This window comes from Pagrus pagrus, assembly GCF_965226575.1.
Source record: "Pagrus pagrus genome assembly, chromosome: 3".
Classification (NCBI taxonomy): Eukaryota; Metazoa; Chordata; class Actinopteri; order Spariformes; family Sparidae; genus Pagrus; species Pagrus pagrus.
Window position 1 is genome coordinate 14,184,645 of NC_140187.1, and position 15,129 is coordinate 14,199,773.

Here is a 15,129-nt window from a genome sequence, read left to right on the forward strand (position 1 = left end):
TCTAATTTATTTTTACAAGACTGCCTGTATAGAAATACAGTGAAAAGGAGTGGAGAGGGAGACAGAGGAAAGGTGTACGGCGTGTGTGAGTGCAGATGTGCGTGTTATGAGACTGCGCTTGTGACTGCATGTGTGAGTGGGACTGTGTGTGTGTGTGGGTGTTTTGTGAAGCCATGGTAAGATTGCTGAATTGCTGCAGTGACTAACAAAACACTTCTTTCAATGTGGCCTGAACACCAAGTCCTAAAACACTGACTAAAGCGTTTAAAATAAATATGAAAATCTCCACGGTATCACATCCATTCTAAGCAGGCTTACCGGGATACATTTGTGTTGTAGTGACACAGAAAAAAAAAGCTTTTCAGAAGCTTTAAGTTTCTTTTTGATGTATCTCCATGTACAGTACTTTCTTTTTTAGAGGCGTTAATCCAGTTAAATGTTCACTTCATCATACAGCATCATTAGTTCCACTCTTTTACTTCACTGCACCACCATGGATGCTTACAGAGTCTCTCCATTCATTTCCATGCTTCAAACTCAAGACATTTCACAGCTGAAAATCCACTATTTTTTTGAAACAACAGAAGTTTCAGTGCGATCAAGCGATACTGAAAAATAATGAAATCATATACTGTCTAAGTGTTTGGTAAGTACAGCATGTTTTGTCAAACTTAGCCTCATTAAAAAGGATCTTATTTGGTCAGTGAGGTCTGTAATCGTGTTACAGTTTGAATCCAAGAGCCTGAGGATGTCATGTATAGACGCTATAAGACAGTCAGTCATGAGGGAGAAGGGAGAGTGATAGAAGAGCTGTGTTCCCAAGTGCCCTTTCGATGCACCGCAGTGACAAGGTTAACACAAGTCCCCCCTGGCGAACCACTGGAGCTGATCTACAATTAACTTTCTCTTAATTGCATGAGGAAAATACCCCCTCGGGGGGCTGCTGCTCGCCGTCACACGCAGAGATAACCAAAATCAAAAGCTGCTTATTGGCCGAAATTGTTAGTGGAGCATGTTTTTAATGATGGACTGAAACATTTGTTTAATGGTAGTGCAAAAATGTCTTCATTACTCAAAAAAAACATTCTGCCTCACTTCATCCTGCTTTCATAGAGTTTGTCCCTGAACACAGTGTACAGCGCTACTGTACATTCAGCATCGAGTCTGTTTCAATCCTTGCATAATTCCAGATTTAAACACCTAATGTGATTAAATGATTCTGTGTTGCTTATTATGTTAACACGCAGTGCACAAGCATGTTCAGCAATCAAGACGTATAGTAAACCTGTCTAATTAGATAAACTAGTACACACATGCTTCTACAGTTGCACAATTTTCGTCCGCATGTGTTAGAGCTTAGCACAAAGCGAAGCTTACCATGCAAGTGTTGCATGAAGCATGCTTTAACCATGAATACTGCACATACAGCATCCATGAATTTAAGCACTTCCCCAAACCTAAAAATAAGTAACAAGGGTATCAGAATACATAGCTCTGCCCTTGCCATTGTTCTCATTGTAAGGATGTCCCTCTGTCAGCACATTGTTGTGTTCAATATTTTACTAGACCGGCCTTGAATACTGCATCGTGCATAGATGCGATGACCCTCTGCCACGGCCTGTGAGCAGGCCAGGGTCAGGTTCCCGCTGAGCCTCAGCAGACACGAACCACAACAGTAAAGTCATCTTTCTCACATCCTCCTCAATAATGAAGGAGACAGGTACAGTACAGGACAGCAACACCACAGCAGCCGCAGGGACAAAGCTGGATGAGATTCAGTGGACAGGACATGTAGAGACTGTAACACATGTCCAGTAGGGTTGTTTACCAGGTAACCTTTCTTTGAGGTTTCTATGAACATCTGGCTTCTGATCCCAGCAGCCCAGAGTCCAAGTGGACAAGTCAAGGGTTTACATGTTGGTATGTTAGATAATTTGATTAAAGCTAGCTTGGTGATCTATTTGGGGCTTGTTCACATGCACAGGATGCATTACACTTAAGCTTCACATAATGAATCCTACATGTCTGAGTTAATCACAGCTCTGCTGCTGACATTGGCTGCCATTGATGGAAGGTGACCCGTGGAAAATAGTGGAGGTGCTGTTGTTTTTTCCGTCAATGTCAACGTAAGGTGGAGAAATATCAGAGGTCACCTAAGAGTCATTTATTATTGATTATTGGATTTGTGATTATTGTATTGTTCTCTCAAGAAGAAACACGTGAAATGGGAAAAGAAAATGGTGTAACAGTGGGACATTAACACAGTAATAAAAAGTCTAATGTCAAGCCTAATGTTACCCAAGCCATTGTACTGTACATCTCTTGCCTATAGTTAAGGATTTCCAGCACTGCTTACTGAAGTCTTCACCTAAATAGGACAGATTATAAACAAATGCCCAAAGATGCTTGTCATTAATGTGTGGCACAGGCACTGCACACAAGAAGATTAAGGTATCACTACTACAAAATATTGGCCGATACAAAAAAACCTGTGTATTGTGTTACTGTCAACACTCTGACATATGAGCATAGGTGGAGTTTTAAGGTGAAGGTGTGAGCTGCATCAAACTGTTTTGACAAATCATCTAACTCCATACCTTCCCAATAATAAGCAGTAAACAAAAAAATGTTTCGACTGTTGATGTAGCCAGACATTTTCTATCTATTTAGGTTGTCTCATTTCCCATTGCTGACACACACTCCTCTGTTGGGCCATTAATGACCTTTAGAGAAACTCTGTAGTGGCCCTTTCAGACCAATCAATACATTTTTGCTAATGCCTCAAAGCAACAGAGTGCAAAATTAACCTAACCGTCCACTGGCCAAATGGCTACTGAATGTTCAAATTTTACCAGCCAATCAATGAATTACTATTGTGTGTTTGGCTGGTGAGTGAAGCAAATGTCTGGTGATAATTTTGTGCAGTCTGGGTTGTCTTGAGATATTGAGCATGATGTTTAGTCAATAAAAATGCTGCAACAGAGCAAAAACACCCAAATAGCTCTTTGATTAAGTAAAAAGCACAGGTCTCATTTATGAAAGGGACTTATAAAACCTTACTTTAATGTGGAAATGATCTCATCTCTTAGCCAAGTCCAGAAGTGACGCAAGTGATTTTCCTGCTGGTTATGTAGGGGTATTACAATTTGGGATGTGCCAAAAGCCTGAGGTGAACTTTGCATGAGCTTTCTTAACAATGAGCATCCATGACACACTCACAAGCTGCCTGCTTGGCTTTGTTTGTCAACCCACTATTTAGTCCACCGAATAATACATGTTGCCTGGTTACAATCTCCTCCACCATCACGTGATCTTGTCTTCCAGAAAGTTTGATTTTCTCTTTTTGCCCATGCCTATTCCTGACTAAACCCTCATTTGTGCTTGGATTATGTTACAGTAAGGAAATCCCAAGGCAGACGGTGTCAGTTTAAGTTGATTTGAGATTTATAGATCACAGGTGCAGAAGTTAAAAATGGGACTGAGACAAACTGTTAAAATAACAATATAGAGCCACATGCAGGCTGCAGCAAATTAATCTAGCCTTCATAAAGAAATGTGGTATAAGCCAGTGGCTGACTAAAATAGCACTAAATAGAGTGGGTAGGTCATTTATCTACTCAATACTCCATAAAACTAGTTAGCCAGTTTAAATCAACAACACAGAAAGCACTAACCTCATAAAGAGTGCTGTCCCATCAAAAACAACAATTCTCAAGTTATGAGTTGGGGAGCAGTTCAGTCTACTGTTGCACCCTTTAAATCATCGAGGGGCACCAACTAAATTCTGAAAATGCCAAATGTATAGTTTAAAATTATGATTGTTATCAAAGAAGGAGAAGATCAACATCAATTCTTCCCAGATTAAAGGCTCTATAACCCATACTGGTTATACCGGAGCATCAGGTAGGTCACAGTCTGCAGACTGAGTGGGTGAGAGGGATTCAATGTGAAATCAGGGGACTGGGGGGTGATGAACGAGGAAACAAGGTCACAGAGCTGTAAAGAGGAACGTGTTGGGAGATATGTTCACTGAGCAGAACTATTAATACTACCACACCCCGTGGCGTTGACTTCAGCAAAACACACCGAATGCCACATGCTCATGTTGGCTGCAGGTGGTTTCCTCCTTCATTCAGGTTTAGGTAACATCCATTAGACTTAGGAGAGAGGGGGGAGAGGTAGTGGAGAACTTAAGACATTGGATTAAAAATAACGTCCTGGCCAGGGAATAAGAAAAGAGGGGGAATAGGGGAGCCACTTACTGTAGCTCTGAAACGCTGCTAAAACACATCACCTGTGATCACCAAAAAAATAATAAATATCTCCATCATCAGCTGAAACCCAACAAGCGTTCAGCACGCTAGCCCTATTATCCAATTATCTTCACTTCACCTCACTGTTATGAAACATGTATGGTTGTGGGCTTCACTGTGCACGTCCTTCAGCATTCTACCATGAGGCTCTGCACACTCGCTGCCAGCTGGATGACCTTTATTTGTTACTCAAAACAAAGAGACTTGACTATTGTTCCAAATAAAGCCCAAGTTGGATTTGCGGGGGTGAGCTGTGACTGCAGGTGAATGGATAAAGTCTTTTATCTTGTTTTTTTTTTTAAGACCAATATTTGGAAATTTTGGGAAATCTGCTTTCCTGCCAATACTGGAATCGATGAAGAGGTTCAGAGTTAGAGCCAGGAAACGATTAGCTAAGCTCAGCAGAAAGAATGGAATTGAAGCAGCAGACACAGGAGCTCACTAAATAATGTGACAAAAGTCTGAAAAGTTTTACAAACTGATTCTATTACTTCCTAGAGACTTGCTGATTTCCTTACAGTGCCACTTTAAGAGGTACTGCAGTACAACAGAGACAGCTTGATCACTTATCATAAGGTCGATGGTTCAATCTCCTGTTCCGAAGTGTCTGTGGGCAAGATACTGAACCCAATCCTGGCGTCATCTATTGGTTTGTGAGCGGATGTTGGACTGGTTGTCCCACCTGATGAGCAGGTGGTGCGTGGCAGCCTCTGCTACCAGCATTTGAATGTGTCTAAATGGATAAATGTCAACTTGTGTTTTGAAGCACTTTGGGCCGTTGGTCAAATAGAAGAGCACTAGTTAAATGCAATCCATTTAACAAATAATCAAAATATTATCGCAGTTGCAATATGGCCAAGTGCAATCAAAATCTCAGGAGCTGTAAATCTTTGCTGAATAAATGAGACATTGTGGTGCTACAGATATGCCTCGGCCTACAAATCATATTAAACATGCTCTTTTGGTACAGACTGACCTGAGCAAAAGTCACAACATCATCATAATTTTTACCCCGAGTCATCTTAAGAGACCTTTAAACAGCTACCTAATGTGTGTACAAGCTTATACACACTCATTTGCTAAATGAGTATCAGCCATGGCTCTCTTGAAGTGCAGTCATGATACTCAAAACTGAAGTAAATCTCTTCAGGTTTTTCCTTGTTGACTGCAATCAATATGGAGTTTATATGTATCATATATATATATATATATATATATATATTGTTTGTAACTGGTCAAAAAATGCCATTTGATGTTTTTCAGGCTAAATATTTGATCAAAGTTGCAAAGCTATGACAGTTTTATTTCTTGTTTTGAGGACGTTAACTTCTTATTGTGAGGCCCCGGGCAGTCATTTCTGCTCTTAGAGGGATTTAAAAGCTCTGCTGGACCATTAAAAGAGACACATTCTCAGTTATACACTGGTACATATAGTTATACTGTTATATGTGCTAACAGTGCCATATTTGACAACAGCCTGAGAACATGTCAAATGTGATTTAATTTGGAGGATATCAAATTCATACAAATAGCCAGAAAACATACTGTAGAGCCACTGGCACTGAAACACATTAAGACAGTCGTCAATGGCAGCTTTTATTTTTTTATTTATTATTTTTTTTACTTGGACATAAACAGATTGTCGGCTCAGAGGCTTTTCCTGAGGCTGAATTTGTTTTTCTTCTAACTCGGGCATTTTCAGAGGCTCTTGTCTGGGGATAAATCTGCCAGTGCCCACAGGGGTGGAAAATCTTCTGCTATACGCTGGAGAGGAACGAGAGAGAAACTTAGTAGAACCTGTGGGGGGATTCCAAGCCTTAATGTCACACTCAGCTGCTCACCAACATCTTGACATGCTTTTAAATCAATATCCTAGCCAAAGGACACTGATAGAGTATATTCACTGACAATGAGAACAGATTAAATGCATTTTATAATCCTAAATTCAAAGGAAAAAGTAAGTAAACAGTAACCAATGCCTTGAAATGGAACAATTAGCCGATAAGTGGAATTGATCAGCAACTGGTTTGACAATTGAGTCATCATTTTGAGTCAGATTTGAGTTAAAGATGCCCTTATAAGAATTTCTGGTTTTCCTAGTCCTCTGTGACTGTAAACTGAATATTTTTGGGTTTTGAATGTGACCTCTGAAGAAGTCCTGGGGCTATGGGGGATTGTCACTGGTTTCTTCCATTTTATAGTTCAAATAATCAATTAAGAAAATAATCAACAGATTAATGAAAAATAATAATTTTTGCAGCCATATTTATATTTATATAAAAAGGACATAAACTAGCTTAGTCAGAGACAATCTGGCTCAGAAAAAGGAGATTGCATTGGGAACTATATTGAACTCTTTGTGCAAACTTGTGCCATCTGCGTAATTAAAAAAATGTAGAGGTTAAATATTCATAATACACTTAACTAAGCATGATGCTGTGGGGGAAATGGCATTTTCCCCTGCTGGCCTGTTCTCCAGTACTTTCTGAAGTAAGCCGATGCTCTGGCCTCCTGCTACAGTATAGCCTCACTTCTATTTGTGCTACAATTTGTCCTCAATCACTGCGCCTTACGCATTACGTAACATGCAGTTCCAATGCTTCTCATGCAGAAAGAAAAGCTGAATACAAATTTAATTGTCAGAAACAAGTCTGTTGATTCACTGCTCCCACTCTTACTCCAAACTTCAGACTGCATCTGTGTTTTAGCATGCTAAACTGAGCCCAACAATTATGTGTAACCCTTGAGGGAAGCAGCAATGCAAACAGTTAAATTCCTGCACACACACACACACACACACACACATTATGAAACAGTATAAACTGACTACAAAGCAGATACTGAGTGGATAAAGGTCTTGCCTCTTCTTAGAATTAATAAATCATGGCTATTTCTAGAGCATTTCAGAAAATAACATGGAGAGGAATGAGTGGCGCTAACACACACACACACACACACAGAGGCTCTAATTAAACTCTATCAGTGAGGCAGAGAAAGAACAGCTGTCTTCATTTTCTCCTTCAACATAACACAAGTGTCTCTCACATGCAGACACACTTATAGAAACATAGGCAAAATATTCCACAACAACCCCCGCCCCACATCACTAGCTTTCTTATACACCAACACAGACAAACCCTCAGTGCATACAGTGAAACACAAGCCTACATCAATAAATGAACCATGCCACCGTTTGGCAATTTCCCTCCACATGCCCAGAGCAAACAGATGGTGTATGTTCTGCGCGCGTTTTAGATGGTACCTAAGTGGCTGCAGTGGCCTGAAATCTGCGCAGTGTGGATGAGTCTTCGTATTTACATTAGAGTGGCCAAAGTGTAGTGCTGCGTGTGTGTTCTGTTCTACCACTACCACGGTCTATTTATGATTCATATTTCAAGGGGGAGTGCAGGCTGTGGAAAGCTGGCTCCCTGATGAAGAAGAGCCCTCAGAACGCAGGAAAACGTCCCAGCATGCACCCACACTCACGACGCCCCAAATCTCACACCCACAGCTTTTTGTCACCCGAGCCTGAGCGATGCATGCCTTTTGCATTTGTGTGAGAAAACATTAGAAAAATGACGATGCTTGGATTCATCCATCTTAGAAAATTGGACCAGAACGTTCCCATAGTTGAGCACTAATTCCTTTTCTGTAATTACAGCTCGTAATACTTAAAGGAAACATTGAACCTATACGCTAATAATTGATGTGTACATGTTCCGTTTGTAAATCTTTAACATCCTCCTCCCAGTCTGTCTTCATAAATTCTGCCATCTGCTACATCAAATAACTTCAAGGTGCACTAAATGAAAACAGAGCTGGTGGGACGACCTTTTTTAAGTAGCATCATATCTCTGACTTTGACAATGATAAATCACAACTTCACACAACATGGTGGTGGGATTTAAATGCCATCCGCTTACACAACCCTGCCAGCAGCTATTTACTGCGGCTGTGACTCACTGTCAACTTTACAACCCAAAGTGGACCTCCAGAGATGTGAGGAATTGTACTGACAGTCTGGGCTGCAGCGAGTTTACTTGTAGATTTACACCAGGGTGGGAGGTGAGGCAGCTCTGATTTACTTAGCCACTGCAGTAAAAGATACTGAGTGCAACACAGCAGAAATAACAAGAACAATGACGAAAAATATCCTCCTAGAGCATAAATGTTATCCACAGCAGTTTAGAGAGAGCTCTTCTATTTAGTCTGCACAAAAATGGCAGTCCAAACGGAAAGTGATATTCAAAGTCATCACCTCAGCATTACTTTGCAGCAGTTTATTGGCCACGCCTAAGCAAATAAAAATGGCTCTTGTAAAAGTGAGTCATTCCCGCAAGACCCCTTCCTAGGCTTGGTTGCTTGGGAGAAGAGCTGATAACCGGACTGTGAAAAGCAGAGGCTTTATGGGATTGACTCACCTGCACTGCCTTCCCAATCTCACAGATATTCTTCCATTCCCTGAGCTGGACTACTTTACATAATCATAAGCCATTTTGTGTGCATCATTAATTCAGTCCTGACTGAAGCCATTTAATCATTCCTTGGAGGAGGTGCAGGCTCTCACATTCGAGCTTGATGATTTTAACCAGTCATGTCATGCAGGCCCAGTGTCACATTACCGAGTGGATCAGTCTGTGGTGAAGCTGCTGAATCCCTGCGTACCTTGAAAATACGCTCATTCTGATGAGATCCTTGGCCTTGTAGCGGAGGTCCTTTCCAACATAACCCACGTCCTTGCCCATGTGTACGCCGACAGTCTTGATTCAAGCTCAAGGCTGCCATTCAAGAAAACAGAGAGGGCTGTATTCAAATGAGCCTGATCTGAATTTCACACTCCTATTCTGCCAGTGAGGATAATCGTGGAAAGTTTTGTTGGAGGATAAGCCGTATTCTTCTGGGGAACAGTTATAAAACCACTAAAGTCTTCAGCTGTCAAAATGAAAAGCTGATTTTAACAAAGAAAAATATCTTGTGCTCAAGGGTGGAAGGGGAAGTGAGCGGCCATGTTAAAGGGCTTGCGAGCTTCGACTCCAAGGCACGTTGAAAGATACACAGTGACATGAGCACAGATCACTCCAGCCTACTGTACTTCCTCTTGGGCATAGTGCCTTCACTAGCATTAACCTTAGCACTCTCTTCTTTGTTTTCTTTCACTCTTTTCTTCCTCCCCTTTCATTCGCATCTCACAAAACACTATGTTGTGCCCTCGGTGCATGCATCTCAGAGCCTCACGCTGCATTTAGGCCTGCATTACCTTCAGTTTACATCAGACACACAAACACAGAGCCAGTTATGTGCTCTGGACTACGCCGCGGAAGCGCAGAACACAAACAGCCGCTGGCCCCGCGAGCTGAAAATGATTTTACTCATTCAATATCATTACCCTCAATAATGACAGTGTGCCAACGTGGCGAGGCTGCCGCTAGCGAATCAGATGAAAACGATTGTGACGTGCCTTCGGCAGCACTGACGATGGGTAATGTGTTTCCTCAAATCAACGCCTGATCTTAATTCTGTCTAATATTCAAAAAACAGATTCTTCTTGAAAGACATCACCTTGCAGTTTCTCTTCTGAAGGTTTGGGTCTTGAAAAACTTTTAACAGTTCAACCTGAAATTATGTCATTTACAACTTGACAACTGACAATCCTATAAAGAACACAGTACTTATGATGATCCTGCAAAGTAAAAGAGTAGAATACATTAGTGCTAAATATATTCAAAACATAAGAACAGCTTAGAAGATCTTAATGACGGCTCTTCATCAGCCTCTATAGTGTGAGATTTTTGCTGCACTTTTAGTATCACTACAGAAACTGATATCTGTACATTAAATCCAGTGTTTCCTCTACATTTATTTAGGAGTGGTGGACCACCACAGTAGGAACATTACCACCACAGCAAGATAAAATGAGTAATATCACTCTGCAGCCAAAAAGTGTGTTCAATCTAAGGCTGCACAATATGGTAAAAATAAATTAATAAATAAAATAAAATAAAATAAAACAAAATAATATGATTCATGTTTGCATCACAATTTTCATCTTCAATGACAAGAGTATTAACATCATGATGATGTGACGTGTTGGGGGCTTTACCAAACAAACTGTTTTTTTACATCTGGAGAACAAGATTTGTAGGCAAGGGCATCTCTGCAGCACTACCGTACTTCATTGTAATGCAGCCGTAGCTAAGAACCATAAATAACATTCATTTTGTACCACAAAATCTAGCAACATAAAATATACAGTATGCGTTGGTAACAATTTGTTAATTAAACCATAGTTAAAAACCTGGAAGACTCAGTTATATACATCTTCACAATAAGCTGCTAGTAGATGTATTCAATGGATGCAGGTTTTTAGTGAAAGCTTGTCATTTTAAATCAATATTTGATGTCAAGCAACCATCTTTGGTGAGCAGTTGAGTGACAGGTGGGAAAACAGAGTGAGAGAGCAGGTCATTATCGCAAAATAATTCCCGACAGGCTGAATGACGCCTGCGATACTAAGCAGATACATTACATTAATAGCCAGCTTGCTGCAGATCAGAATGTGCTCTAACTTACCACGCTGAAAAGTAATGTGAACTCATTCTCTCACCAACACTGCCTACAGATTTTGTGTACCTCCTCTGCTGTTCAGTTTGTCGTTCACTCCTGTTCCCCTCAGTGCTCCAATATGCACTTAAAGATGTTTTCCTTCATAATCTGCTCCCTTCTCAGCCCTCGTGTAAAAGCGGGAATAATTCGAATAATTCACCACACAACTAGAAGACAATTGCATTTTGTTATCAATGCTCTTCTGCAAATAAACCTTTGCCTACACGTTTAATATGGGGAATGCTAGATAAAAGGCGGTCATTAGTCGTCATGTCTCTTGGGGGTTTCTGCACACACACACACACACACACACACACACACACACACACACACACACACACAGGCAAAATAAATATCCCTTCAATAAAATAGTAACCCTTTCATCCACAAAAGCAACAGAACTTTAAATACTACAATAGACCAGTAATCGGTAATCAGCTGATTGAAGGGATGGCATAAATATTCAATGCAGCTTCATGTCAACCTACAACGTTGTGGGCAAAAGCTATCATGCAAAGTGCTTGTTTTCAAGGCATGTTCATATAGCTTTTTGCTTCAATAATCAAAAAATATCTGATTAGTTAGTTATATTTCTGTTTCTAAATTCAACAGAAGGATTTGCAGAGATAATTATCAACATAAACCCACATTATAAGGGTTCAAAACTGAGGGATTTGTGTAAAGTATACAAATCATAAAAATGCTGTTTTATAATCATGGTATTTTTGCACTTAGCAGACTAATCTGGGAAAATACTAATTAGTTTTCCCTTAACAGCTGATTGAATGCAGCTTACTGTAGTTTGTTTATGGTGCTTATTTGTCACTCGTGCACAGAACGGATTAGACTTCAATGGCCACCAATTTAATGTTAATTAAATGCCGACCTCTTAGTTTTACCAATCATGTACAAAGATCAGATAAATTTAGAAACTTTTCTCTATCCTGTTTTAAAAAGGTCCCACTTGTGAAAAATTTATGGTAAATAAAAGTTTGGGGAGGTTAATTTTTTTCTGTCACAGTGAAGCACGTCTCTTAACTGTAATCAATCTTAAACAGGTGGGGGTTGGCAGTTCTTACAGGAAGGAGTAAGAAGAAAAACTGGCAATACAAAAATGGAAAATTTATCGTCTTCTCCTTCATGTAATGTAGCCTGAGCCAAAGAATTTGATGGTCATTATTCTAAATCTACTTTCGCAGGAGGAGAAAAATCCTGCAGTTAAAGATCCACTCAAACATTTTATAAGTCTGAAAGCTTTGGGGCCAAATTTACAGCTACCAGCTTCCACTCAAGATATGCCCTACCTATACTTCATGCCAGTCTTCATGCTTTGCTCGCTGGAAGACGGCACACTCTGAACAGAGAGCTGTCCCAGACTGCGAGCCACCATCGCCACTGCTCTGAACTTGCTGCGAGTGCCTGTGTTTGGGCTGTTGGCGTTCTGTCGGTTTAGCCGGTCCTCCGTGTTGCGGCTCACGCCCCCACGGTGGTCCGTGCACACTAACGAGACCTGCATCCTGGCTTTTGGCCGGCTGTCCCAATTCAGATACTCTTGATTAAAACTCTCCTCTGGCTAAATCAGGTAGAGCAAAATCCCAGAGGTGGAAAAGTCCGTGGGTCGTCTGCAGAGCGTGAGATAGTTCAGTCTGTAGGAGGCAACTACTCTGAAATCAGCCTCACACACAGTGTGCATCCGTTAGAAATCACTGCCCAGTCGCCGAACTGACTGACCAGCTCACAATGTTCAGTAAAAAAAAAAAGGGGGGCAGAAGGGTGGGATGGCAGATCAGAATGTACTCAAAGAGTGAAGGATGGCAGATCAGGTGGAAAACAAAGTCCTCTCAAAGGAAGTCCAAATACAAGCACAACATTACAGCGTCTGTGCCTCAGCCTGGTTTGAGAAACTAATGTGCAATCACTGCGGACTTCAGATACAAAGGTACAAAGCAACAAACTAAAGAAAAAACAAAATCTTTTGCAAAGCAAAGTCCAAAATGAGCAGAGCTTGTTTGAATCCCCCTCTGCAAGTTTTCCCTCGATTCATCTGGGTGTCCCCCTCTCGCTTTATCAATAAATCAGAGAATCATCAGAGGCTGACAGGCAGATTTAGAGTCTTGCAATTTCCTTTAAAAAGCTGAGCTCAGTGCTAGAGATAACACTTCTCGGTGCCAAGCATTAAGAGTGGAAACGAATAAATCCACACAAAGAGATGGTGAGAATAAAACACGAACACACAGTTCCAGGAGGTTTTCATCTCCTCTTCTTGAATCCGCCTTGACAGTTGCACCGGCTGCTGAATATACTACTGAATACTACTGCATGTTAGGAAAAGGGCAACCTCATAGTCACGTCCCAGCTCTGACCGTTGCCTGGATTAAACTTACATCTGTATGCCTTGTGCTCAGCGTAAAGCAGCACAGTGCACACAGGCAAGAGATGGGAGGAGAGAGAGGGGGAGAGAGAGAGAGAGAGAGAAAGGGAGAGAGAGAGAGAGAGGGAGGGAGAGAAGGAGGGAGGGAATGTGGTAGGAGGGATATGAAGAAAAGCCACGAGGAGGAATATGCGGAGAGCTATGGCAGCGTGAGAGAGCAAGGCAAATCTGTTGTGTTCACAGCAGCGCTCTGAAGAAAAGGGTAGTGCATGTTTTTGTGCTCTTCTTTATCGTATGTTGCCCTGCAGTGTGATTTAATATAGTTTATTCTGTCAGAAGAAAAGGAGGGAAGCTGAGTGTTCAGTGTTCGGTCAGGACTTTGCAATTGACGATGGTCCCAGAGAAGGGGCTCTCACGTGGGTCTGTTCAACTGCCCATGAAATATTCATTATGTAACTTTATCTGTGACAATGTATGTCGAAGGCAGGGCTGTCAAAGACATAACTGAGACACTGCGTTTTTATCTATACCGATTTTATTCCTTGGCTTTTGACTATAAAACTGTAAGTAATTAAAAGAAATTATTTAATCTTGTATTTTCTTACACTGAGCAAAGAAATAATTAAGGTAGCAGTATGCATCTCCTGCATAGTACTGTGTAACACCTGTTATCAGATCTGATGAGCAATAAAAGCATTCTGAGTCAGCGCAGGTAAGCGTGAACAGTTAAAATATGATAATGGCCGGGGGTTGAAAGTAAACACCACAGTAATTGGATTCAACGCAACAGTGGCTGCAGATTGAAGAGACAGTAGATGAGACACATGCTCCCAGTAATATAATACTGAAGCTTATCTGAGTGGACCAGCTAGTGTGCCAGGGAGATAATTAAAAGAGATGCCATCAGGAGGAGACATGTATAGAAAAGCAGTGGAGGAAGCGACCTCCATCAAAGGAATTCAGCAAACAGGCTGCTGCGAACTGACAGCCCTATTCTTGGAGCTATGACCTTTTGCTCTCCTAGACTTAAATAGAACCCTGAGGGGAAAGGTGCTTTAATTCAACTGAAATCTGATTTAAATTTCACACTGTGAGCAAAGGGCGGAGAAGCTGAGCTCAAGACGACCTTTTCGAATGCTCCCTCTTCTAACAAAGACAAAGTGAGTTTGAGTTTAAAGGGGATCCCCTGGTACTGACATTGTATTGAATTTATGACTGCATATCAATCTCAACAGCAATAGCAGAAGCAACACGAAGGCAAGATCGATGGGCTCTTTGCTTGGGATGTGCACGACTAGTTGGCCAGTTGTTTAGGTTGCTGCCCTCACTAGTCTGCACCAGATATAGTAGTTATCATTATTTTATTAACGTACACATTTGAATTACATCTGGACATTATGCACTGAAATGTCATGTCTTAAGAGTCAAATGTTGCTTTATAAAAAATGAGCATCCGTTAGTAATATTAACAATGCCGTCTAACTGTTGCTAAGATGTTGTGCAACCACCTGCCACTAGGGTGCCAGCAGCATTTTAAATACGATTTGGAGGTTATATTTTCACCCATGTCCGTTTTTTTGGTTGGTTGGTTGGTTGGTTGGTTGGTTGGTCAGCAGGATTAAAAAAAAATCTACTGACGGATTTCCACAAAACTTAGATGAAGGATGGGTATTAGCCCAGTAGAAACCCCATTACCTTTTCTTTTACATTGCTGGATTAGTTTTTTTTGACTTTTTTTGTTAGATTCTCAGGGAATAATAGATGATTTTGATGGCATATTTAGGTAGCTGGCATCTATGAGTGAGTACAACTGAGTGAGTTTGATATTAGATCAGGCTTGAT

The 15,129-nt window shown here is 41.0% G+C and overlaps 1 protein-coding gene across 5 annotated transcripts in view; it reads right to left on the reverse strand.

The window, feature by feature from the left end:
* kcnab2a (potassium voltage-gated channel subfamily A regulatory beta subunit 2a) overlaps window positions 1–15,129 on the reverse strand; it is a 92,522-nt gene that overhangs the window by 21,977 nt on the left and 55,416 nt on the right. Inside the window, exon 1 of one of the 5 annotated variants that reach the window (XM_084349214.1) lies at window positions 12,221–13,291. The exons of 3 other annotated variants lie outside the window; for them this stretch is intronic. In XM_084349214.1, coding sequence (XP_084205340.1) covers window positions 12,221–12,432 — 212 coding nt within the window. In that variant the 5' untranslated portion in view covers window positions 12,433–13,291. Of the gene's footprint in view, window positions 1–12,220; window positions 13,298–15,129 lie in introns of those variants that run through there. One more of the 5 variants, XM_084349218.1, reaches the window with a different exon arrangement.